General features: G+C 52.4%; 1 protein-coding gene across 2 annotated transcripts; it reads right to left on the bottom strand.

Annotated features, from left to right (window-relative positions):
• Positions 1 to 347: 347 nt before the first annotated feature.
• On the bottom strand, positions 348 to 26,603 carry PRXL2A (peroxiredoxin like 2A). 2 transcript variants are annotated; one of them, XM_075560985.1, is made up of 6 exons: positions 26,453 to 26,603; positions 13,404 to 13,583; positions 11,558 to 11,649; positions 6,388 to 6,528; positions 5,593 to 5,757; positions 348 to 3,369 (listed from the first exon to the last, which is right to left on the bottom strand). In XM_075560985.1, the coding sequence occupies exons 2-6, from the start codon at positions 13,579 to 13,581 to the stop codon at positions 3,256 to 3,258; spliced, it is 690 nt and encodes a 229-aa protein (XP_075417100.1). In that variant the 5' UTR covers positions 13,582 to 13,583; positions 26,453 to 26,603; the 3' UTR covers positions 348 to 3,255. The 2 variants fall into 2 exon arrangements, with proteins under 2 accessions (XP_075417100.1, XP_075417101.1); XM_075560986.1 differs by having other exon boundaries at positions 13,404 to 13,566.
• Between the last annotated feature and the right edge of the window lie 432 nt (positions 26,604 to 27,035).

Raw genomic sequence — 27,035 nt, 5'->3', positions numbered from 1 at the left:
AAATTTCTTTATAGTCTTTGTTATGGATAGAATTGTAACTCTCTAAAATACAAGGGGGCTTCAAAATACTCATGAGGAAATTTCTTCCTTGTTTCATTCCATTTTCCCATGAGCTTTAAGAAGCTTCCCACATGTTGGAATCCTGGCCCTTAAAGACATGCAAAAGGAGCCCCTGTATTGAAACAATTAAGCACAGGGTTGGTGATTCAGACACACCCACTGGCTCCACAAGAGGAATCCCTAGCAATCGAATTCTATAAAGACTATAGTAAATAGTAATAATAACCCCTGGGGGCCATCCACTCTGTTGCCATGAGCTGGAATTCACTTAACCGCACATGACAACATATCTACTCCGAAATATGGTCGGTCCTTGTACTTTTAATTCTCCCACTGCCATCTCATAGAGCCCCCTGTGGGTTTCTGACATTGTAACTGTTTACAGGAGTAGAAAGCCCAGTCTTTCGCCAATGAAGCTCTTGGTAGTTTTGAACTGCAGACATTGGGATCACAGGCCAACTCGTAACCGCTACACAACTAGAGCTCCTCTGCAAGGTTAACTAGGTCATATCCAAACAGAGTGAGCGCTTAGTGTAATCACTTCTTAGTTACTCATGAGAAACACATCAGGCACACACAGATGCCATAAGAGGCTTGCTACATGGTGAGGAATGCCAAGAAACCAAGGAATGCCTGGGGCACGGCCTTCAGGTGTTTGTTAGTGCTTGATAAAATTGACATATTGATCGTTGTAAGAGCTGTAAGAGCCCCCAGTACAATGTTTTATATGAAGGAGTACAAGTGGGTGACTTTAGCCATTTATTTTCTCAGTTTAGGTGACTAGAGGTTTGAATTCAGGCACCAGCTCTAGGAGGAGGCAGGCTCTGCTAGCTTGGGGAGTCCCCTTCTCAGTTTCCCTAGCATTCTGCTTGGCAATCTGGCATTTGCCTTCCCTCGTGGCTGTACCTACACTGTTTTCTCGATCCCTCAGAATCTACTGGATTTAGGGCGTGTCCTATAGTAATAAGCCTTCATTAATAAAGAAAACTCTAATTCCAAAAGGCATTATATTCACAGGGACAGGGGTCAGGACACATATTTTGGAGGGACTTAATTCAACCCATTACAGCTCCAGACAAAATAGCTGAGATCCCAGTTTGGACTGCGAGAAGATAAGGTGCTGTTCCTTAGCGCTACATCCGCCTATCTGTTACACACAGATGCCGAGGTAGCTAAGGATTTAGCGGGCACAGGCGTTCTGCTGAAACAAGCATCTAAAGTTGTGGAAGGATGTTGGAACTAGTTTTATTAGGGTGCCTTCAAACAAAAGCAATCAAAACAAGGGCGTCTAAGATCCACACACCAGTTAGATTCTAAGCAGAGGTCAGTTCAGAGGTTCTGATGACTGCTCTTTTGGTTTGGGATTCCCAAGAGGGAATCTTGGTAGGATTCCTCAGCGGGCACAGGAGGATCATGGGTGCTTACTATGAAGTTTTAAGGTAACTGAAGACTGGATTTGTGGGGAAAAGGGCAGGAACGTTGCATGAGGATTTTTTCCCATCAAGACAACGTCCCTGCTCATTCTTCAAGGGTGGCAAAGGCTGTCCTTGAGGATTTCCATGGGAAACCTTACCCACCCCACAGTCCTGGCCTGGCTCTTTTACACTTCTTGTTTCCCAACTCAACATTTTAAAGGAAAACTATCTGAGTGCCCCAAGAGTGGTACATGTTGATATGGTAAAAAAAAAAAAAAGAGCGGGAATTCTTTGGGGAGGTTAGAGAGGCGGGAGTGTAAAGACTCACTTGAGTGTACAGACCCAGATGGAAGCTACATTGCGAAGCGAAAGTTTCACATTTTGATTAATAAAGGTTTCTATGATTTTTGTAGCTATATTTGTTATTGACAATTACATTGCAAGAGATCAGTTTTAGAATCATCACATGTTTTCTCATTAAACTCTCCTGCCATTCTGACTCCCAGTTCCATTGGGTTTCCAAGACTTAATCTTTCCTGGGGGACCCATCTTTCTCCTGCAGAGCCGCTGGTGGGTTCAAATTGCTACCCAATACTTGATGCCACCAGGGTTCCTTCCGGAATCTTCTAGGCACCCAGGAAATCTTGTTCAAGTTATCCCTCAGCCTCTTAACGAGAGTGCCAGGAATCAGGACACTACTGATCCTCTTTGAATTTGTGAAAGCCTAGCAATTTCCAGACTAATCCCTCCCCCGCACAGTCAGAATCACTTATGGCCTTGGGCCTGGACCATTCAACCAACTCTACACACTTCTAACCTTCTCCCACTAGGAAAGGAAAACTGGTCTCTTGGACAGCTCCCTAGGTCAGAGTGCCCCTTACACTGTTTCTGATCTCAGTATGATTCATGTGACATTTCAAACATAACAAAGAAGTTACATTTTGTCCTCTAACGCATCTCCTTCTTTCCAATTTACCAAATATAGGCTAAAAGACCACCAGAGGAAAAGAGCCTCCAACTGTACCAGTCAATCCTCCTCCAGGAACGGCAGCAGCATCACTAGTTTGGAAGATGCAATGACTTATTCTGATCGTTTTCAAAGCTCTCAGATGCACGTAGAGGCACTTCTGACCCCTAAGCCAGCCCTTGCTCTCATACAAGCCCAGCTTTCACGCCGCGTGTGGAAGAGAGTGACTTCACTTTCAGTGGCGTTGACACCACTGTTTAATTCCAGCCAACATAATGGTAAACAGTTTTATTGTTTTATCAGAAAAACCCGTGATCTTAAAAGGCATGATTCTGGGGTGTCATTTCTTCTAGAACGATAACCTCTGAAGTTAAGAATGGAAACAGTGAAAAAATAAATTTTACTTTATAATCTGTCTTTATCAAATGATACTGAAGCACATTAATTTCATCATGCGCAATGATGTAATAAGTCAGTAATATAAAACACAAGCCCAAAACCATATTCTGATTTCGAATGGACAGCACTCAGACACAATGTGCATCTGTAAGGCTGTGCTGTAGTCAACTTTTTAAGCCTCCTATTTTTCAGGGTGTAGCTGAAGTAACCCTCACCAGTTTCTTAGATTTTTGTCAGTCTTATCTTGGGAACTATTTTGCCTTTTGGGGCCTAAAGAGATTACACCTGTAAATTACATTAAGAGGCCATGCTGGGAATAAGGTACGGATACTTTTCTAGCTCCCCAGGAACACGAGTTCCTACGAACACAAGCGAGTGCCCCAGTGATCCCTGAGCTGGGCTGTTTCAACAAGATCAGTTTTCCTGCGGGGCGAAGGTCTGTGGCTTGATTTTCCGAGCAGCTTCCAGAACAGACAGTGGGTTTACTTTGTCTCCAAACTCCTTCTCTCGGTGCTCAAGAAGAATGCCCTAAAAAGGAAACCAGATGGGATATCAGTCTTCATTCTGGGTCACTTATTCATTCATAAAGACGGATGGGGACACCTGGCCAGACCCTGCCCATGAGCAGTTCCGACTGAAGGGGACAGTAGACAGGACAACAGGCTGCACAGTACCTGCACCGTCCTAGCTGCACCTGAGAGGTGGGGAATCGCAAAGCCAATCAAGCAAGGCTGTGTACATAACAGCTCTCTGCCAGGTTGGTCCGTGGAAGGTAAGAGGGCAGAACAAGCTAACACAGACGAGGAGCCGGAGGCTGTGCAAGTGGAGCTCGGGTGATGCTTTGCGGGACCATCTGGGCCGTGAGGGCTGCTCTTTCCTTTAGGTTTGCTAAGAAGTTAGAGTCCACTCACTTCTGATGAAGCCCCATGCGCAGACAGAAGAGCAGAACTCAAACTTACCAGGAAGGGGGGAAAGGGGGGGAAGAATGTGCTTGAGAGCAGCACCAAACTGCAAAGGCGGGCCTATCAGGAAATGTTATGTCCTTGCTCAATCAAGCTTTATTTAACCACCGAAATGCTAAACGAGACCACTAATGGCGTGGGAAGATGTTCATGACAGACCGTTAAACAAAGACAGAAGAGCTAGTTTAAGAAGAGACCATTCTGTAAAATGACCAAACCAAAAGCCCGGCTGGGTTCTGGTCAGGTGGCTGGGTTTACTGCGCAGCTCCCACCTCCCACTCCCTGCTCTCGTTTGCAGTCCCCACCACACCCACACAGGACCTCCCCTCTGGGGCACCCAGGACACCCAGCAAGCTCTCTGCTGGGCAGCAGGACACATGCGGGCATCTCGCTGGGCCCTGCCCATGGGAAGTTCAGCCTTAAGGGGACAAAAGCCAGCCAGTTTACACCAAGGCAATCCCCTCTGAGCGACGTGACTGCAATTACTGATCTCAGGGAAACCTGCAGTGAGGCCTGGAAGAGAGCCAGCCGAGTCACCCTTCCACTGGGGCGGGCAAGGCCCGGGAGGGAGCTCCAGGGAGCACCAACACAGGCAAACAGCACACCTAGCAACGCCAGGAGTATGCCAGCCAGCTCAGGGTGCCCGGGAGCTCCCGCTGAGTCAGCACCGGGCAAGAGGGGGCTGGCCGGTCGGCTAAGCCCTGCCCTGAGGGCTTTCGGGAAGCAGAGACTCCGAGAGGGGCGGGCGCTGGAAAGCCCACACCTGCAGGTGGCAGAGCGGGAGTTGCTACATGGGCCTCAGGAAGAGGTCCTGGGCTGGGCTCCCCCCACCCCTCCCGCAGAGAGAGGAGACAAGTGGGAAAGGGCAATCAGCTCCTGCACAAGAGTACTGCTGGGCTGGGGGGGTCTATGAGTTATTTCCTGTCACTTGCTTACATGCAGAGGGGGATAAACTACTTCACATTCCAGATCGGATCAGTTGTGAGAAGCACAATCGTGTGTGTAAGGACCCGGAAGAGGGCAGGCCCTCGCGGCAGCCGTGATTAGAATGACATTGTGATATGGTGACGAAGTACCCAGATCCGGGATCCGGAGAAGGGCAGATGCACACCTGCGTTTACATGCTAATCAGATGCCACAGCAGGGCAAGATTGTGGTACAGACAAGCCGCAGAGTTGGCAAGGTTTAAAGAGATTTGAAATCCCCCCACTGTAAGCTCTATTTTATATACGCTCACTAAATTGGGAAAAGCCTATCATTATCAACCTCAGTAATGAGAGCCAACAACTCTGCCTCTTCCGAGATGAGGCCGAATGTCAAAGCCACGCCCCAGGTTGGCAGGGCCAGGCCTCGCGGTCAGACGAGGCTGCGTTCACTCGAGCCCATCCCTGCTCTGACTCCATGATGGAGACCCAACCAGAACTGCCAACCCCAACCTTGCTATGGTTTCAGCACAGCAAACAGAACCTCTGGGGACTCAGCACCCCACAGTGCCGCTGCGACCTGGACCCTTCCTTGTGCCGTTACTCACCACTCCCCCACCCCTCCCCCCCACCCCTCAGTCTCAAGGTCAATGTCTGGGAAATGCCAAAGCTATTAGCACCTCTCTAGGCAATGATGCCAATGCATGCGTGAGGCTGAATGTTTGAAAGGAAACAAGTCCCTCCTGCCCACAGTCAGATTCCTCGGGAAGAACAGCTGGGAGGCGTGAAGTCTGGGAAGCGAGTCCTGTCTGTATATCCCACTCACAGACACCCACAGACCCATCTGTGAACTCCTAGAAATTTACCTGCTTTCCCGATCCCACCACAAAAACTCCTCCGAGGATAAAGCCTTCGCCTTCCAGGTTTCCAGAGAAGCCTCCGTTCCGGGCCCGGAAGAAGTTGTACCAGACACCCAGACGGACAAATCCCATAAACATCATCTTCCGCCTTTCGGGACCGTAAAATTTCTTCTGCAGGAAGAGACAGAAAGGCTGTGTGAGGAGGCGCACACCTGTCTTTCCCAGGAGGAACGGTTCCCAGAGGAGATTCCTCCTCAGGCCAAGGCCCAGACTCCTGGTTCATGTACTCCTTCCACCCAAGACACACGGCCAACACTCAGGATCACCTTCAGCTTCCTCCAAACCCAGAAAACTCTGCTGGGTGCACCTTCCAACCACAGAGCAAGCCCAGCCTGGGGCAACAGATCCATAGCTTTGAACCCGACTTTAACCTCTCATCAGCCACGCACAGGGTTCTGTGCCGTTGACCTGCATTGTGGAAGGGTGCGGTAGAGGGGAAGAATGGGCTGCTCCGAGTTAGGGTTTGTACGAGATCCTTATAACACAGCGGCAGACCCAATGGAGCTTCCGCTAGTGCCTAGCTTAGGGGTCAAACCTTAGGAATGGTTTCAGCGGCCACTGTGGGGAAAGCCTTTAAGTGTCTAGTCATGCTTTCTCCACACAGAGGGTCAGGAAATCCCCCAAGGTCAGAGCAGCTAAAAGGGAAGCAGTCTCTAGCTCCAGGCCAGAGAAATCCTCTCTCTCCCAGCTAGCGCAGGCCCCTTCCCATCAGTCCTGGTCTGATGGGTTCAGCGCACACACCTTTTCATCCAGGAAGACTTCTCCTCTGAAATACGGCTGGAAGTCCTCCACTTCAGTCCTGACATGCTCCTTTACCACTGCGTAGAGGGGGACACCCAGCTCATCCAACTTGGGCTTCAGAGAGGACAGGTCTGCAGCCTCCTGTCAGAGGCAGAGGAGAGGAGCTCAGATCTGTGAGTGCCCGTGGCCCTGCAGGCCTCAAGCAGAGCTAGCCCTCAATATAGAGGAACAGCGGCAGCTCAACCACCAGGCACTCAGGGCCTGTACAGCCTAGCATGTGTCTGTCCGGGCTGGGCACCGGGCCTCAGTCCAGGGTTCAAGTTCCCTCCCTAGCCCAGGCGTCTTAACCTGACATGCGGGAAAAGACAGGGCAGGCCCTGGTTATGGGGGTCCTGGCAGTAGAGACTGCATGTAAAAGTGGTCCTACACGCTTTTCTCCATGATGCCTCTGCCTTCTGCCAGCCCCTCCCCTGCCCTTGAACTCACCCCAGGGGGGTCTATCAGAAACTCACATTGTACAAATGGCTGTCTCCATGCCCGTGTTCAGTGGGCCCCTCCCCTCCAGTATCCCTCCTCACTTTTCTAGTACAAACCCCACCTTTGGGAAGGTGCTTCTGTGTAAGAAAGTGCTCCCTGGCTAGCCTAGAGTAAACCCCCCATTCTCTGAGTAAACCCCATCTACCCTGCCTGGTGACTTGTTTCTGTCTTAAGCCTCCATGTGACCCCTCGTTTCATCACTGTCACCCACGTGGTCAAAGGTGTGTCATCGTTAGAAAGTGTGTCTTTCATTTCTTGCGCTGGTGCTGGGCACATGGCTGGGCACACAGAAACCATCAGACATTCCAGGGGAAATCAGAAGGAGGGCAACTGGGAGAATGCAGCCGAGCTGAACAGGGCAGGCCTCCCTGACTCTTCGGAAATGTGCGTTGGATGAATAAATTACAAGTGTCACAGTAAAACTTCAACCTTAACAAATTATTTTTTCATATATGGTATTAGGAACAAATGCTTGCCTCCAATACAAAATGCATGGCCTCCAATACAAAATATGTTGTGGCAACTACACTTGTCATTTATAATTTTTAGAACAAAAGCACAGCAAACAGTAAATGACGATGTACAAAGCACTTAAGAGCCTCAGTGCATGGCAACCCGTACCCCCCCCCCCCCCCCCCCCGGACGACAGAGGACAATGTGGAGGTCACGCGAGATTCGTGACTGCCTGTTTGTTCTCGGAAAGATGTTAATCACTTTTCCTGGGCTGTTTCCTCTGGGTGTGTTTCTTTAGAGTGCCAATAAGTAGAAACTGAGTCACACACCTCCTGCCCGGGCTACTCGAAATGACTCATCCCACCAAACCCAAACACATTCCAGAAATCTGCATTTTCACAAAATGCTCTGCCAGGCACAAACCAGAGGAGAAGAAAACAAATGACCATCAGGGACAGCAGGCTTTCCGACTGGCTTATCTGGAGCCAGGAGCCTGGGACTTGTTACACTCCCCAGAGAGGTGGAATCAGGTTGCAGACGGAATTAGGTGGTTATAAACGCACCTGTGCAGAGACATTTTACTGTGTGGATCATAGCGCATGATGGAGAGCAGGCGGTTGTTCTAACGGAACAAGGGGACATGGCATGGTGGAAGATCAGGACAGGTGCGCATCACCACGCTTATCCAACCCGTGTGCCGAGCAAATCATTCAAGAAGCTGGACTGCATCAACAAGACTTCAGCAACAGACTGGGAGAAGACTCATTAGCAACCTGTGATGTGAAGATGACACGACTCGGCTTGAAGAAAGCAGAGAACCTGAAGCCCGTACTGATGGAGATCAACGATTACCGCTTCCAGCATGGATTACATCTCAACAAACCACACCCCCAATCCCACGACTGGAGAGATATCAGGATGAACGAAGGTAGGACTGAAGCTATCAAGGGTGTTACCTTACTTGGATCCACACTCAGTGCCCACAAAAGTGACAGCAAAGAAAGCACATGGCATAGTGCAGTGGGCAAATCTGCTACAAAAGGGCGCCTCAAAGTGTCCAAAGCAGCAGCCATCGAAGGTGCAATCAGTGGTCTCTCCTTGTCCAGAGAAAAATGTTGAAAATCAAGACATGGAGAATTTAATCTAATGGACTAATGGACCATACAACCACCAGCCTCCATGACTCCGAGATGAACTAGATGGTGCCTGGCTACTGCTACCAATGGTCTGCAAAGGATCACATTAGAAGATCCTGGTTAGAGTAGGAAAAAAAACATGGAACAAAACTCAAAAAAATTTTAGAAGAGACCAGGCTTCCTGAATGGATGGGGCTCATTTAGGATGGGGACTCCCCAAGTCACTGGAGACTCCCAAGACCATAACCCTTAGCCACCCTTCAGGTCTGGAACTGATCACCTGTGCTGTAACAGTCAGCCATTCAAGATCAAAAGGACAGCAATACCCTCGGGCAATGTCCAGAAAGTATGGAGAAAGGCGGACTGGAAAGAGGAAGCATAGGGAGGAAGTGGGATAAGCAATGGGACCTGAGCTGAAGTAAAATGCATATGAACTGTTGAATGTAAAGCTAGTGATCTGTTCTGTAAACAATCATCTGAGCCACAAAAAGTCTTAACAAGTATTGAGACATTGTCCACATGAAAATATTCTACATCCTACGTGAGTCGGGTACTGACCAAGGTGAAAATAGTGAAAGCAGCCATCTAAGGTCTCACGGTCCAAGCAGAGAGAAGAAAATCAAAGACACAGAAATACTTCATCCAAGGACTCCTGGGCCACAGGAACTTCAGCCTCCATTCCCGAGACGAGACCTGGACAGTACCTGGCTTTCATCGCTAACCTCTGCACGGATCACATTTCCCCTCACTGTCCTCAAGTCCATCCCGGCTCACAGCGGCCCGACAGGACAGAGTAGAACTGTGTTTGTGGGATTCCCAGACAGGGAATCTTTGCGGAGGGACAACCGACAACCTCATCTTTCTCCCACGGAGTGGAACTGAGTGGCTGGTGGCTTCAAACTATTGACCGTGTGGCTTAGCAGTCCCACTTGTTTAACTCACTAGGCCACCAGGGCTCCAGGGATCACACCAGAACGTCCTAGAGTGGGAGCATCATGTGGAATGAACTCTAAATTCCCCCAAAAAGCAGGGCTTACCCCTGGAGCTCAATTTTCAGCCAAACAATAGGTCTATACAATTAATAGCACTAAGTAGGTACACACTACTTAGGAAAATCAACCCTTTGAGAGCAAAAGGGAAGCATGCGTCCGAGAACAAAGTTCAGAAAGCAGGAAGGACTAGGAAGGAAGGAAGATGGAAACAGGAAGCACAAGAAATTCAGATGCGTGGTAACACACGATGTGAAATGCAATCGACGACATCAAACAAAACGTGGGCACAGATTATTGAATGAAAAACTCGTTTGGTTCTTTAAACCTTCACTCAGTTCACAATAAAAAACTTTTAAAAGTAAAACATAAAAAGGTTAAGAAGCAACGATGCTACTTTGAAGACAAAACTGCAACTGACCCAAATGATGTATTTTTAATCCCCTCATTGCATGTGAGAGTTGGACAGTGAATAAGAATGGTCACAGAATAGATGTCTGTTGATCATGGTGCTGGTCAAGCATCGTAAATACATCATGGGCTGAGTTTTGTCTTGGAAGAGGTATAACCAGAATGCTCCTTAGAACTGAGGATGGCAAGCCTTCGTCTTTCATAGTTGGATATATTGTTAGGACGGATCAGTCCCTGGAAGAGGCCACGATGCTTGGTAAGGTAGAGGGACATGGGAAAAGAGGAAAACTCTTAACAAGGTAGACTGACACAGTGGCAGCAACAAAGGGCTCAAACACAGCAATGACTGTACTGATGGGACAGGACGGGTGGTGTTTCATTCTGTTAGATGTAAGTCCCAAGAGGGGGACAACTTGAGGGCACCCAACCAAAGCTGACTGCAAAGTGAGGCCATCAACCTGGAGTATCTCACTGGAGTGGGCCCAGGAGAATCACAAAGGTCCTACAATGTGGAAGAGGGAAGAAAAGGTCAATGTAAGAGCGATTCTATGTAAGAAACATTTGACTGGCCATTACTACCTTTGACGATGGAGGAAGGGGTCACAAGTCAAAGTATGCAGGAAGCCTCTTAACAGCAAGAAAGACACACACAGAAAAAAAGAGGTTCTTTCCCTAAAGCCCCCAGGAGGAATCGGCCCCGCACACCTTGAATTTGAGTGAGACCTACTGTAGACTTCTGACCTCCAAAGTCGGAAGATGATGTGTTTTTGTAAGCTACTGTATTTGTGGTAATTTTGGCAAAATGCCCACATCTCCCAACACTAGGGTAACTTGATTATAGAGTCTCTCTGCCTGTTTCTTGTTCTGTAAGATGTGGACAGCAAGCTCTTATTTCCAGGACCAATGAGACGACAGGCACTGACAGAGATCTGGAAGATACTGTTGTGCATCGTAAGGATCGAGCGGTGTCAGCCCCCTCTCCAGCATTCTGTGCGCCAAGACCAGCTCCTTCCCTTTCTCCAACATGCTGGATGGGCAGTTTGCAGGGCCGGGTCAGAGACCACCCAGTGGAGGAGCTCCGACAACCACCTGTTAAGGTCTCATGCACCCACACTACTGGCACAACTGACATCCCACTGAGCTTCAGATCCAATGCCAAGGGCACAGAGTGAGGTGGCAGAGCTGCAGGTCCGAGTGTGCAGTTCTTAGCTGTCCAGGAGAGACCCCAAGCAGGTCCCTAAAATGGGCAGACTGGCAGGGCATCCCCCAGGTGTGCTTTTCAGAGTTTCTCTGTGTGTTATAGCTGACCCCAGGTAAGGGTGGGCCATCCCATAAAAACCAAACCTTCTCAACTCAATAATCCTACCCCTGTGCTGAGCATCAGGAATGCGGCATTGTCCCTGGCTGAAGGGGAAAGGCAGTCCAGGACACAGGCAGGAGGGTCCAAGGGCGGGGAGTCCTGCCAAACGGTCAGCCAGCAGGAAGGGGTGAGTTGTTCAGTGAGTCGAAACAGGAGTGTAAGTTCAAGGAAAGACCTTGGGCGGACAACAGAGAGCAGCCAGTGCTGACGGAAGGCTAAGGTGGACTTTGGTCCTGGTGGGAAATGCGCCACCCAATTTGCTAGAGACCCTCAGACGCACTCACCTCTCGACAGAGGAAACAGCCCGGCCGGCGCACAGCCATGATCACAGCGCCATTCTTCGCCCAGAGCTCCTTTGCTTTGAAAGTCCTAGGTTCTGAGAGAAAGGCAAGGGGGTTCAGCGTCTCCGCCAGCCCACCGGATCCCCACGGCCACGGCCTCAACCCGACGGGCCCCTCGTGGGTCAGGAACCGGAACCAGAACCAGCAGAGAGCAAGGACGATTATTATTTCATGGGTGGGAGACGGTGAGTAGGAAATGCAGAGGTTGGCCTCCTGAGGAAACTACCGGCGTGTGAGGACACTACGGTACGCCCCAAAGCATCCTCCCGCCGTCTAGTGTTCAGCTTGGAAATCCTGAACTGGCCTGGAAAACAGCGACTTCTTTCTTTCACTCGTATCGTTGGATGCTTTAAAAAGGATCCTTCACGGAGGAGCAAGGCCCAGGTCTGGATGGAATACACACTCTTAGGGTGCATTCTAAAGCAGTTTAGTTCAAGGGGAATGAACTAAACTCCGTATGTTACTGCAACACCATCGAAAGGGGAGGGCGAGCAGGTGCCCAAACATGAGGACAACTGTGAGGATGGCACGGGACCGAGCCCTGTTTCCACCGACTCGGTGGTACCACCACCAACAGAAAATGCCCAGGAAGGACATTGTTCTTGGCAGGACAGGAGTTCCCGTGAGCCCAGCTCCCTGGGCAGGCTGCCTTGAGCTTGAATCTTCTCTCTCGAGCTCAGGTTCCTGATCTGTCTTACAATGGTAGCAATGGGAGCTACCACTATGGGCTGCCCTGTGCTGACAGTTGACCAGAAAAGTGCTCACCCAGAGTCTGGTGGTAGAGAGGGCCCATCTTGTCTATCCCACACAGATCCTCGTCTACTCACACTAGGTCAGCAAAAAGTTTGGCTGGGCGGTGGGGAATCTACTAATCCAGCAAGACTGGGAGTATTGAGTTAAACGAAGTTACACAGGCGTCTTTCTGTAAGGCTCTTTAGTCCCATACTGAGGTAGTCCACACTATGAATGTGTAGTCAGTGCTCCTGCTGGCCCTCAACACTGTGGACAGACAATGGTGGCTTCTGTTTGCAGGGCCAAGCTGACAACTGCCTAGTTGAAGAACGCTGACCACCTGCCAGGTGCCCACAACAACTGCCCCCGCACTACTGGCACACCTAAAAATCCCACTGAGCTCACGGCCAATGCCAAGGGCACCCAGTGAGGTGGCAGAGCTACCGGTTCAAATGTGCAGTCCGGAGCTGTCCGGGAGGGACTCCGGGCACATCCCGAGAACAGGCTGACTGGAGGGTCATCCAGGGAGGACTTGGCCGAGCTTCTCCAGAGATTGACCCATTGGTGACGGCTCACGGCAATCATCCTACCCCCGTGCTGAGAACCAGGATCACAGGAGGGGACAAGCAGCGTTTCTCAAACTGATGTGACTCGGGAACCCCCCTTTCAGGAGGATCTCTTGGGCCTGAAATTCCTCAGAACACATGGCAAGGCTTGGCTGACACGCCCTGGTTGATAATTCAATACTGCTAACTGAAGTATCTGGGAGACATTTGGGATGATGGTCACGGAGACGACAATAACAGAGAGTGAAACATTCTTTGTAAGGAAAAGCACTGACCCACCGAGATCGCCAGGACCTAACAACACGTGTACGGGGGAAGGGATGCGCCAAAATCAAAGTGGTTATCATGCCAGCCGACTCGAGCTACTGGTCATTTAAAAAGTGTTCTTAAATTTCACCTAACAATAAAAGAGTTGAAGACAGAAGAAAGCGAAAGGATCCCCGAGCCCCAGTGCCTTGGAAAAGTACTGAGCCGCGTGGGTCATCTCTTACCCTTCCCCAGCGTTTTCAGATCTATGCCTTCGAGGTACTCCAGCGAAGCCTCTTGCGACTTGGACAGAAAGAGGTCTGTGTTGGCCAGGAGCAGGGCCACGGCTGCAGCCCCCAGAGCCCCTGCACCGATGGACCACACTCCCATGGCGAAGAAACCCGGATCCTGGAGGAAAGACATTTCTGGAAGTGAGAGGAAGGAAGACGGCGTTACTGCGTCCACGGGACAGCTGGGATCTGGTCTCCCCTGCGAGGCTCCAGCTGGGCGGCCAGCCAGGAGGCAGTGACGGGAGAAGGCAGGGAGAGCTGCCAGCAGCGTCAGAGACGAGACTGGACAAGGCTGCTGAACACCTGCCGCTACACGAGCCCACGAGCTCACGGGCATGTGGCCGCCCCTGCCCAGAGCACCCAGAAGGTCGTCAAGGTGGTAAGAGAGGCATGACAACCTTGACCCCTCTCCCCACGCTCCCCAGGCTGAGCCGCTCCCTCCGTCTGTGGGCCTTCTTTCCAGTGTCCGGTCGTTCCCCTCCCCCCATCAGTGCCGACATCCCTTTCCCCACCCACCAGCCCAGCGATTGCCTCGCTGTCACCAGAGTCAGGACACCAATTCCACAGTGCTGCTACCCTACCTTTCTCCCCCAACAGCCTCAGAAACAAGGACCATGGCCTATCACCCAGCCTCAGTCGGCATCAACAGAACCCCCAGGCATGCGAGGTATACAACCTCAGTAAATTTCCACTGATGGGAAATCGCTTTATTGTTTACTCATTATAGAAATGGAAGCAGCTCATGGAAAAAAACAAAGCAAGAGAGACAATGCATAAAGCCAGATAGCTATCCAGACGAGACACCAAATATACCCAGGAAACCTCCCGCCCGAAGACAGTCACCGGTATACTCTGGGGGCACAGCTGCTGCAAAGGAGGTATAGGCAAGTCCTGCCTGAGTCCAGCCTCATCCCCAGCTCAAGCCTACCCGGTTCTCCCCAGCTGGGAGGCCTTGAGTGTCTGGGTGGGAGCTCCAAGGCAGGGCCCCCATCCAGCCTTCTCTCTCCTGATAACCACGACTGCAGTGTCTCCCGCTCCACATGCCCGTGTCATCTGAGGCTTGCTTGTATGGGGGCCTTCCTCCCCAAGGGCGGTCAATCAGACCGGCATTAGCCCGGGCATGTGAATGGGTGGCCTCACTCACACTCACCGCCGCCCCTGCAGAAGCTGGCTAAAAGAGAGGGTTTTCTAAAGGATTAAGCAGAGGCCTGGGAATCCACCTGGCAGGTGTCGTGGCTATGAAGCAGGGCTGGGAGAAGCTCAATGTGACGGTCGCTATGGGGCAGCAAAGGCAAGACAGCCGAATGTGTGCTGGCCTAAGCAGGCAAACAAAGGAGAGCAACCACAGGGAGGTCAAATGATGAAAATAGTTTCAAAGATCTGGCATCTCAGGGAGAGGACAAGGAGAGGAGAGGAGAGAGAGAAAGGGCTAGTATCTCTAGTATCTCAGTATGGAGATGGAGGGACCACACCCCTTTAGTCCTGGGCTGGCATCACTGGGGGGCTCCTTGGAAACCGCTCCATGGCCCCACCTCAGAACTGGGGAACCCCAAGGCAGTCCATATGCATGTTAAAGTTTGAGAATTCTTATCTCAGAGCAAAGTATGCTGTATTTCGGGCCATAAATCACAGAATAAAGTATAGCCTTTGGCCTTGGAAAGCTGGGCCCCAGGTCTTTGTGGGAGGGCCCTGGGGTCCTACTAACACAGAAGACATGGACCGATCTCCGGAGGTGCTTTTGCCAGAGGGCCCCACCTACTCCTATTCTCAGGACCAAAGCTAGGACACTGGTACAGCTCTGTCCACCCTCAAACGGTCACGCCAAGAGGTGTTTACTCACTGCCTCTTCTGTCTGTCTGGGCTCAGCCTCACCCACAACCCTTCCAACACGCCCAAAAATCTGCTGTGAACCTGTGTTTGTCCTTTTCCGCTCCTGAATCTCCAGGCCTATTTGGTACAGGGGCTCCATCAGTCTAGTACGTCTGTCATGAATTTACGAAATGACTGTAGGAAAGACCAAAGTTCTCCATCAAGCAGGAACGAACCTTCAGTAGCTGCCGATCCCAAACCTATAGATTGTCCAAGTTACACATAACTTGCTGGACGAGAGTGCAGAGAATGATTGGGAGGAAGCCACCGTTCTCATCTGTCTGTGGTCAACGGGGATCCCCCAGAGCCTAGCACAAGCTACACCTTTGCACACTTCCGAAGTCTCCCTGAGATCCGAAAATGTGCAGGATGCAAAACACACCGGCCACAGATCTGACAAACTCTGAGCCACTACACAAAGGTCAACGTACATCTAAGGAACAAAAGGCTCATGTCCATTCCTGGGACGCAACAGTGTGTTTGCAGAAGTCCAAGGACTCTCACCATCTTAGCACACCACCTAGTACTCAGAGGCAAACAGGCTCCACTGGCCCGCCCCGCCCCAGGAGGAGCCCGTGGACAGTCACCTTGCCCGTCTGTTCTGAGCACAATGGGGTGAGGGGATGTACACAACTCAACAGTTGTCCTGAAGATGCCTTTAGACCTCTTTTATAAACACACATTGATCGCTAAGCCCACGCCCACCGAGGAGGGCCTCTGAAACGGTCCAACTTTATGGGAGCACACAGCCTCCTCTTTCTCCCTTGGAGCGACTGGTGGGTGTGAACAGCTGACTTTGCCGTTAATAGGCCACCACCTAGCCCACCGCGTCACCAGGGCTCCTTACGTGGCAGAATGGAGGACATGATACTTCAAAGAGTTGCCCACCTGGTATATACATATCAGAAAGGAAGGTGGGAAGGTGAGGCGTCGGGTCAAGCACGAACACGGGCTATGGGAAGGTGGCCATGAAACAATACAGTAGCTGAAGGACCCAGAGCAGGTGTAGCACTCCGGGGCAGGAAGAAAGGGCTGGGGCAGGCCCAGGCAGAGCCTGGCACGGCAGCAGCTGGCTGACTTGGGAGTAGATGTCTGTATTGAAGGTGCCTTAAGAACCCAATTGTCCACGCCCCAGCTGTCCCCTCCCACCCTCACATTCTACGGCAAGTGATGAAGAGGCAGGCTTCCAAACCTCCTGCAGGCTGTTCTCCGCCCTGGTGGTGCTGCACAAAGGGTGAGTGGAGGGCTCTTTCTCCGGGAGCCCTCACCTCGCGGCCCGAGGCCGAGGATGGGAGAGTGCTCCTGGAAATAAGGGATGACGGTTGAGCCACCACATGGGGCCTCAGGGCTGGCCCTCATGCTGGTCAGGAGCAGTGAAGACTGATTCTGGAACCACACCCCCACAAACTACAAAATATCCCTCTCTCCCAACATGCCCTGGAGTATGTCCCCCCGTACGGCCTTTGTCCTTTTACATGGGTCCCAGTGCATCGCACAGTGGAGCCAGTCACAGCCTGGTCCTGGCTGGTTGCAGCCACTGTGCCAATGCTTCAAGCCAAGGGGCTTCTTCTTCTGTGCGGAGCCTCTGCATCACCAAGCATGATGCCCTTCTCCGGGGACTGGTCCCTCCTGATGACCCGTCCAGAGCATGTGAGACACGTCGTGCCATGCTCGCCTCCAAAGACATTCGGGCTGTCCTGTGGAGACAGCTTTCTTCCCGTGGTAGACTTATGTTCTCTGGCACCGCCATCGCGCAGATGCCTTAGCTAACTCACTGTGCCGCTCTCGGCGGGGGGGGGGGGGGGGGGGGAGCAGCTGGAAGCACGTCCGTGGACTTGAGTCCGGCTCACTCAGTCTTCAGAGTACCCGCTCTGCTTTCCAACACTTTCAGGGACACACTTGTGAACCCAAGGAAAATGAAATCCTTGGCGCTTCTCGGTTCCGTTGTGAGAATTTCCCTTTCCTCCACGACAAGAAAGGGGGTACAGAGCTTCAATGTGTCAATGAAACAAAGTCCTTTCCCATTGGCTCCAGGGCGCCGACTGGAGGAAGGAAGGTCAGAAGGCTAGCACTTGCTCTTAATGTAGAGGCCCCATCGGACCCCCACAGCAAACCTGGGAAGCAGCTAGCTAATCTGCTTTACGGCGGGGGTAACGCTGAGGCTCAGAGCAGTCCAATAGCTCCCCAACGAGGCCCAGATCGCCGCCTTTCCATCGCCACACCTTGATCCCTTCACATCCGGGAGAGGGCTCCTGGAGGCCATAGGACAGGGTTTTCCTGGTTTAAACGAAAATTAAAACACCAATTTCTTTTTTGAGTCATCAGCAGCGAAACCACTGGTCCACGAAAGCTCACCACCAGTGCACCGGAGCTTACTCCTATCAACCGTGCAGCACAGAGGAAAGCGGCTCCTTCAAGCGACAGCCCCCTCTCCCAGCCACCGCGCCCACACGGCCACGTGCGTTCCGGCTAGAGGAAAGTTACCGCGTAACACATGGCCCTGCTCGCCCCCCTTTCTGTCCTGTGGGAAGGGTCAGGGTCTCTGAAAGATCATAGTGGGGGGCCCCCACCTGATGGAACAGTGTTTGGTTCCCCGCTGTGACTTATCTGATGGCAGAAGGTGACGCAATACTGCCACAGACAACAGCTGGGACAGCTCAGCGTCCAGCTTGGCTCTGGGATGAGGATGGGGGTGTAGGAGAGCTCGGTTCCCGGGGAGGGGGGGAAAGAGGCTCCATCCTACTCGGGTCCCCAAATCCCCAGTGGGGTGGGCGAGGTGAGTGCTAAGGCTCCCATGGGCAACTCAGGATCCCTTCAACAGCAGCTGTCTCTGGGGTCTGTCTGCTCATTCCTGGTTCCTCTGCGCATCTGCCCCCCCTCATTCCCATACCCAGCTTAGAGCCCCTGCTGTACCGATTCAAGACACACATCCTCCCCTTGCACCCATCCCCGCCCTCAGGCCGTTCAAATCCAAGCACTCACCAAGAGCACCTACATTTCTGCTTCTGCTGACGACGAGGCTGGTGGTCAGCAAGGGTGAGTGAGTGGGCTGGAAGCAGGCACCAGGGAGGGCTAGAGGCCAGAGATGGGGAGGGCGTCCATCTTTGCCCTGCCCTCAGTGCTCAGGCGCTCTACAGATGGGATCAGGCCACTCGGAACCCAGGGGCGCCTCCAGCTGCCAACAGGCAATCTCCAGGAAGCATCGCAATGGAACGTTGCCAAGGCCCCGGAACCCTTCAGACCCTTGAGCGGTCTAAGTCATTGGCAGTCATGCAGATTATAACATTTACCACGCGCCAGCGGACTCCCGCTGACAGCCGGTGTGGACGAACGGTGACAGCGCGCCGCGCGCACACGGAACCGGAGCTAACCTTCAAACCAGCTGCAGCTGAGGCGGTCGGTCGGTCGTTGACCGTGGGGACCCTGACTCCAGTATAGTCTTGGCATGTATCTGATTCCACTGGAGTCCTTCCTGACCGTCAGCCGGCGACAGGCGATTTTGACATAGTGCGGAGTCTGTCTGCAAATGAAGGCACTCCTGACTGGCCTGCGGAGGGGCAGCTGTGCCCACGGGCTTGCGTGGAGAAGCAGGGAATTGGTCTGGGAGTGTCCTTACGGATACACTACATCAAAGGGCACAGGTTAGGAAAAGCTGGGGTCTTGGTGGCTGCCTCAGGGCCCCGTGGTCATGCCCGACCACCACACAGCCAACGGATCAAAGCAACAGGATCAATCCGCTAAGCCCGCAGTAGCTGCAACCGTGTGGGCAGCCCCATCACGACCCTCGGCCTGCCTGTCAGTGCCGGGTGGAACTGATCTGCCACGACGCTTCATCTGTAATTCGCCTCGTGGCTCGCATTCGGGGAGCTCCATTTGGGCCTCCTAAGGATGCTGTCCCTAAGCCGGATGACCGTCTTTGCCCTTTGTTAAGGCTCACCCAGGAGCCTCTGTGGGGCCATGGGTTATATGTTCAAGTCTTCTCGCAGCTTCAGGGGAGGCATGAGGTGTCTGCTCCCTTAAAGACACACCACCTTGGAAACCCTAAGGAGTGGCTAGCTCCCAGTCCCCTTGGGTCTCTAGAGTCGGCACAGACTCAAGAACAGAATGTTTCCATTTGTTTTGGTTTTTCCCTTCCTCTGAAATAGCATTCATGCGTAAACACAAGAACCTTTGTAGCTGGCAGAACCAATGATGAAGCTCCTTTCTCCTGCTCCTCCCCCACAGTCAGCGGTGGGACCCATGAGGCCCTTCGGTCTGTTGCTTGTCCTTTTCCTCCCAGGGCTTCCCTCCTGCCACTTCGCTCCACCCACACTTCCTTCCTGGGTGATCTCACCTGCTCCCACCATGTCCTGGCACTGACATCCAAGTCCTTACTGCTATGCCTAACCAGTCTCCACTGGGGGTTCTGTACAGAGCTCGGCGGGACGGTATCCACAACCGGCCTCCTCCAAATCAGTTTCTGTTTCAGTCTCCTAGTACTACTTATGTACAAATGGAATATGCCAGTCAGCCAGCCAGCATGGCCCGAAGCTCGAAGGTACCGGAAGCCATGTTTTCTCTTCTTTCTCCCCCATGGCCAAGTCCAGTCCATCTCAGAAAATGCCTGAGCTACATCATCTTTCTAACCTCACTGCTGCCGTTCATGTCAGCCCTTTATTGGCTTGTACTTGGCCTGTGTCAGTCACGGCGGAACTGGTCATGGTTGGATTCTAGTCTGGTTCTCTAAAACTCATGCTCCATGCTGTCGCCAGAATGACCCCAACACACGGCAACCCGATGGCATCCACCCAAGCTACCAGGCTCTCAGGACCACTAGGACCCACACCGGGAGTGCCTTTGACAGTTGACCTTCAATTCAACACTCTGGATCCATCCTTGCCACTTCACTGGCCCCAAGAGTCCACTCAGGGTACCAGCATCATAACACATGTTCGTTGAGAGGCCCCCACCGGACAAATACTGCACTACTTCCTTCACTCAGAATGTCCCCCAACCACACCAGCCACAGGAAAGCTGAAATGCTAACGCACTGCTTTGTGGCGCATTACAGCTTGAATTCTGAACCCTAGGCTTGAGTAAGGCTGTGGTTTACAGTGGGCGCCCTAAATCTACTCTGATGCCCCATTTACCTTCGGCCTCCACTGAGTTCTGCCCATGGGTTGGTCAGCGATGTGAAAAAGTGTCCCTTCATGCAATGTGTCTGTTGCAACACCCCAGGCCAGCCAGGGAGGGGCAGTTTCACCAAACACTCGCTGTCATTGAATTCATTCTAACTCACGGAGACCCTTCTGGTTTCTGAGGTTCTAAATCTGTATGAGAGCAGACAGGCGAATCTCTTTCCCACAGAGTAGCTGGTGGGATCGAACTGCGGACTTTGCGGTTAGCAGTCCAACTTGTGCCCCTGATGAAAACTGGTTTACCAGGGCCACATGGTGATGAGTCAGACCCAACCAAGGTGATCAGAGGACCACAAACCAAAATTGTGATTTTTGCCTAATCTGCACTAGTCTAAGTATTCCAGGGATGGTCCCTTTTCCACTTCCCTCGCCCATTTCTGTCCTGCTTAAGACTTAATAAATGGTTCTCGATGAAAAAAATTTAAACTGGAGTCTCTTTCTTTACCAGAGTGGAAGGCTGTGGGCGAAAGCCATTTGTCCTCAGGAAATATGTGGATTAGCTAAGCATGCAGAAAAGTGTTCACACAGTGAACCAAGGCACGTCTTTAATAATTTACCCAAAATAGGCAAAGCTATGATCTTTTTTAACCTGAAATGATGCATGTATGGATTGTAATCATAGTCCTTCCCCTGTCCCTGTAAGAAACTGGCCTGCCACCAATCGTGATCACGTGATGGCCCCTTTGTCCCCCGTCACATACCATGAGCACCAGGGCCGTGATACAGCAGATCTGACCGGCTTCTGACTGGGAGCGTGCTGATGGCTTCCCCTTCCCCAAATGATGGTCTTTGTCTGAACAGGGGTTACTGAAGAGGAAGCCCCGTAGCACAGTGGGTTATGGATTGGGCTGCTCACTGCAAGGCCAGCAGTTTGAAACTGCAGCTGCTCCACAGGAGAAAGACAAAGCGTTCTTCCCCTGTAAAGAGTTACAGTCTCAGACACCCACAGGGGCAGTTCCATCCTGCCCTGGAGGGTGACCAGGAATTGACGGCAGTGAGCTTGGTTTGGTGCTCGGTATCGAGCCGATTCAGACTCTATAGGGCAGGGCAGAGCGCTCCCCAGCATTTCCGAGACTATAAATCATTATAGAAGCAGCTAGTCTCACTTTCTCCTGTGCAGTGTCTGGTGGGCTTGAACCATAGATCTTCACATCCCAGGCCTTAACCCAGGTGCCCTCAGGGTTCTTTCCCACTGCCAGCTAGTGCAGTCCGGCTCACAGGACCCCCGGAGGAGGCTTCTGAGGCTGTAGAGGGCAGCCAGCCTCACTTTCCCCCCACGGAGTACCAGGTGGAGGCCGGAAGCTAACAGTTTAAGGTTCACCCAACTCTGACACACGGGTGCCTTATAAAGCCACACTCCCTGCCATCCAGGGGTTTCTGACTCGGAGAGGACTGGGTAGAACTGCCCCTGAGCCTGTGACTCCTTATGGGAGTAGAAAGCCTACTCCTTCTCTCACAGAGTGGCTCGTGGCTTTCCAACTACTGGCCTTGCTTTGTGATCAGTAGCCCAACTTGAACCCACTAGGACATCAGGGCTCCCGAGCAGACAGTCCCTGCCTCAAGAAGTGACCAGATTTCCACTCTTGGAATTAAAGGAGGTCATTTTGGAGAGCTGATTTGACTTGGAAACGCTCAAGCCTGGGGCTGAGGAAACCTTAGGCTGGGCCCTAGCTCGATTGTCCACTGGCAGGGTAATCACTACAAACACTGACCACTCACACGTCTCTGATACTGTACACAGTAAGGAGCTAGGAAGTCTAGGAGGTGCTCAACTGCACCTCCAGGGTCCGATGTCCAGAGAGCCTGGAGGGCGCCCCCCCCCCCCACTGCTGCCGTCTTGCTGAGGGGTGCACATTTGCAGTCCCTACCACCTCTGCCTAGCTCAGCTCATTTGGGAAGCTGCTTCTGGGCAGGAACTGATGAAATCTGCATCAAACAGAGCATCAGCACTGGGTGGGTTAATTCATGTTCGAAACATGTAGAGACAGTATCAAGTTCCAAACATTAAGGGTATACCTGGGCGGTCCAGCCCCACCCAGAGGATCCTCCCTACCACCTCTGCTGGCCTGAGGCAGACAGGGAGAAGCAGGGAGGAGTGCTGGAGGCAGAAAAAGGAAATCAGGAGGCCTGCAGTGAACAAGGGTGGAAAGAATGCTTTTATCTCTCTCCTCCCTGTGGCACACCCTGGCTCAGCCCCTCTGAGAGAGGTCCAAAGGAGCTGGGAGGCCACAGTCACACAGGCAGGGGGTCACTCCCTGCACACCAGTCGATGCTGACTGCTAGTGGGCCTCTAGGACAGGGTAGAAATATGCCTGTGGTTTTCTGAGACTCTGTTTAAGGGGAGAGAAAATAAAAAGCCCCCTCTTTCTCCACACTTGCTGCCACTCAGTGGATCCCAATACACAGTGATCCTACGGGACAGAACAGAACTGCCCCCTTGGGTTTCCAAGGCAGTCAATCTTTACAGGAGTAGAAAGTCTCATCTTCCAACCCTGGATTGGCTGGTGGGTTTGAACTGCCAACCTTGTGGTTAGCAACCTAAAGCATAACCACCATGCCACCAGGGCGCCCAGGAAGGGGGTAGATGGGTGCAAATGGCTACGCTGAGATTGACATCTAGGTCTCCCAACACCCAATCCGTGGCTGTTTTTCCTGTGCTGGCCACTCGTGGTCCCAGGTTCCTGGCCGGAAGACAGTTCTACTCCGCGCTACAGTCGGATTGGATTTGATGGCTCCAGGCAGTCAGTCACTAGGGAAAGGGCTCTGCATATAAAACTGAGTCTACAGCAGGTTGAGGGAAGGCTCAAAGTACAACAGCTCACGAACAGGACCCAGGAAACATGGCAACTGGCTAGCAGCCTGTCCCAAGCCCAGTCCTCTTCCAGGAGCTTAGAAGGCAAAGCCATATGTTGAACCCATTCGCAGACACCTGAGACACAAATACCTGTCCCTGTAATCAGCCAACTCTTCACAGGAGGACAAAGCCTCATTGTTCTCTCTTGGAGGGGCAGTGGTTTCAAACTGCTGACCTTGCCCTTAGCAGCCCCATGTGTAACCACTATGCCATGACAAAGAGGTAGGCTGAAACATGTAGTTTCGCCATGGATGGATGTATGGATTGTGATAAGAATTGTACGAGCCCCCAATACAATGATTTTTTTAAAATGTAGTTTTGCACCTGATCCGTGACACAGGCGCCCAAGAAATCACACACAGCAAGTAGTACATATCTTTAAGAGCTGCTCGGTAGCTACTAGTGAGTCAGCCTCGACTCGTGGCACCCCACGTACAAGGGTCCTGCCCCAGCCCCAAGATTGGACATGGCTCTGACTATAATCCACACGGCTTTTTCCCTGGCTGATTTTTGGAAATAGATCACCAGGCTTTTCTGGCAAGTTTATCTTAGTCTGGAAGCTCCACTGAACTTTTCAGTGTCTCAGTAACATGCAAACTCCCTGTGATAAGTGGCTAGGATATCACTCTGGTCTCTCGCATAGATGCTAAGAATTCTACCATTTAACCTTGAACTACCACCTCCTCCTCCATAAAACTGGCCAGCTGTGTGCAATATGGCTAACTTTCCTCTGTCGGAAACACCCTGCTTTGCTCTTTGGGGCGATGACGGGCCAGCCCTCCCCTCGGGTGCCAGATTCAGAAAATGAACAGATGCTGAAAGCAGAACCAACAAGTACCAGGAAGCTCTGAGACACCGCAGAGCGAGTGTGGGAAGGTATGGATTGGGAGAGGTCCTTGACCTTGAAGCTGCACAGTCGCCCAATCGATGTGCAAGCCACTGTGCAGCTCACTTGCAGCCTCCAGTATGGACTCCAAATGCTCATTCTGCTGCGTCACATGGGTGTGGACAAGAGGGAGAGAGTGACACCGTGAGCGCTGATACAGAAGCCACTTGTCCCTGGGAACGTCCATAGCTTCTCCTTAAAAACAAGGGCACTCTGAAGGCGTGCTATCAGGAATGCATGCTAAGCCATGTGCACGCAGTCAGCACTTCAGAATGGAAGGCAGCACTATCTCTCTTTGCAGAGCTCAAAAGTATTCTCCCTCCCTCAAGGGGGGCTGGGGGGCGGGGAGGGAGGGAAGCAGAACTGACACAAAACAAAGAACAAGTTCTTCTCCTTTGCCCCTGCAGTGGGGCCTCCGGCCTGAAATTCTAGGTCTGGTGGGAACTCTCTGGCCTGACTGCCCACTCCCGAGTGCACATTGATTTCGGCTCCTTCAGCCGCTGCCAAAGTAGCCTCGCCCGCGCCAGCAGCACCAGAGAAGGCAAAGGGCAAAGCCCAGCTGCAATCTTCCTGTGCTGGAGGTCACCGGCTCAGAGGTGAGGCTGCCCCCCCCCCCCCCAGCCTCTGCACAATTCTTGTCACACAAGCCTCAGCTGGGAGACTCGGAGTCTCTGCTCAACATTCCACAAAGCAGGCAAAGACCCAGGTGGTATGAAAACACACTCTTTCTGGGAGACTGACAATGTCCAAGGGCGAGAGTCCCAGAATTTCAGTCTTCACTCTTTTTGTCATTTCACTGACACAAGAAAATAAGACTACCCTGAGAAACCACTTGTCTCGCTTTAGTTGCCGAGGAAGATCGCAAGCAAAAGGCATGCCCTTACAATAAACGGAGATAAAGGGGTTCAGACCAAAATTAAATCAATTCAAATTCCTGATGCCTGAGTCTCTACACGGCACGGTTTCTGCACCTGAAAATGAGAATGATTCTTGTATTGCCTTCGACAGAGTGGTGAGAGTCAAAGCTTAACTGCATAGAATGTGCTTTGTAAGCTGTGAAATGTCACAAATGTGGGATACAGCTTTTTCTAATTCTTACTCATTTCTCCCTTAGCCAAGGAGCTCTAGTGGCACGGTCCGGTAAACACTGGGCCACTATGGTGGTTCAATCCCATCCGAAGCTTCAGAGGAGAAAGATGAGGCTGCCTCTATTTGTAAAAATTTACAAAGCCTCAGAAACACTGATTCCGGGCCGAATTGGCTGGATGGAGGTTGGATCGGGGCTCCACCTGGTGGTCTGTTCCTGTAACGACTTCTTTATCTTATAGGGTTATCAAGGATTGATGACAACAATTCTCAAATGATCTGGGGTTCTTTTGGGAGTACAAAACCAGGGAGTTTTCACACTGCTGATATACTTCAGGGAGTCAGAGTTCACATCCAGAATCTCAGTTCGCAGTCTGCAGGACTGCGCAGATGCATCCACGACTCTACAAGCTGGCTCCTGGACGGTGCTTTTCCAAATAAATCCCGAGTTAATGATTTTTCTCTTGTTATTCACCTGCTAGGTTCAAATCGAAAGAAACGCAGTGTTGTGGTGGCTCACTGATAGGCTCCTCCCGTGGGGCCTTCGTCTCAGAGGAAAGGGCATATTAACATTGAAAACAAACCCTTAAGAACTAGACTGAGGTCTGGGTAATGATACAAAACCAGCGTGGGAAGTTGATTGCTGCCCCCCAAACCTTTGTCAGGTCGCCTCGGGCCACTTTGTCCATCACCTGCCCTCCCCCGGCCCTGCAACAACCTGAGCTGGTGGTCATTTCATCCCCAACGTCGGTGCCCCGCTTTGAACTTCGCACCTGGGCTCTCCACAATGTGAAGGGAGACGTTTGCCACCTGTGCCACTTGTGTACCCGCTGAATCAAGGCCCTGAGACGCGGACATTCCAGGGGCAGACCCCATCTGCACCCCGCCTGCTCCCCCTTAGGCGGGACCCCTTCTTTCAGCCCCGTCCCCCGGCAGCCTGAGCGGTACGCACAGAAGCCTGAGCCAGCCACTGCGCAGTCGCGGCCGGGAGGGTGCGCTGCGGGGCGCAGGTGCGGCGCGCAGGTGCCTCGACCGCGCAGCCCCCGGCCCGCGAGCCGACTTCCCAAGCCACCACCACGCGAGCGCGCGCCCCGCGCCCGCCCCGGTGCCCGAACGTGCTCGCCCTGCTCACCTGTGTGCCGCAGCCCACCCCGCCGCAGCGCACGCCTCGTGCCTTGCAAGGGTCCCGGAGCCGCGGTCACCTCGGGCGCGACGGACCCGCCTTCTCGCGCCTGGACCTGGGCCGGGGACGAAAAAGTCCCACGCCAGGGGCGCAAGGGGCGGATCCCGCGCCTGTGCAGCGCCGCGCCTGCGCGGCCCGCACACCGCCCCCCACGTGACCCCGCTCCCGCGAGCCAGCTTAGCTTTGCGGCCCTCGCCGCGGGAGCCCCGCCCCTTGGGGGGGGCGGAGCTCGGACACCGCCGCCTGGCTATTGGCTGGGGCACCACGTTGGCTGGCCCGGGGGCGTGTCCTATCCATTCCCAGGTCTCCGGTCCAACTTCGCTGCTTGCTTCTCAAGACCCGGGCGGGGGAGGGGGTGCTGGGCTGCCGGAACAGAATCTGAACGCAGCTGTCCTTTTTGTACTGGGGGGCAGTCACAGTACCTGTTTGCTTGTTGTTGTTGTTTTTAATCATTTTATTAGGGGCTCGCACAACTCTTACCACAGTCCATCCATCCATCCATTGTCCCAAGGACATTTGTACATATGTTGCC

The sequence above is a fragment of the Tenrec ecaudatus genome, chromosome 10, assembly GCF_050624435.1.
Source record: "Tenrec ecaudatus isolate mTenEca1 chromosome 10, mTenEca1.hap1, whole genome shotgun sequence".
Classification (NCBI taxonomy): domain Eukaryota; kingdom Metazoa; phylum Chordata; class Mammalia; order Afrosoricida; family Tenrecidae; genus Tenrec; species Tenrec ecaudatus.
Note: the sequence above shows the minus strand (reverse complement) of the source record. Positions and strands in the feature narration are given on the sequence as shown.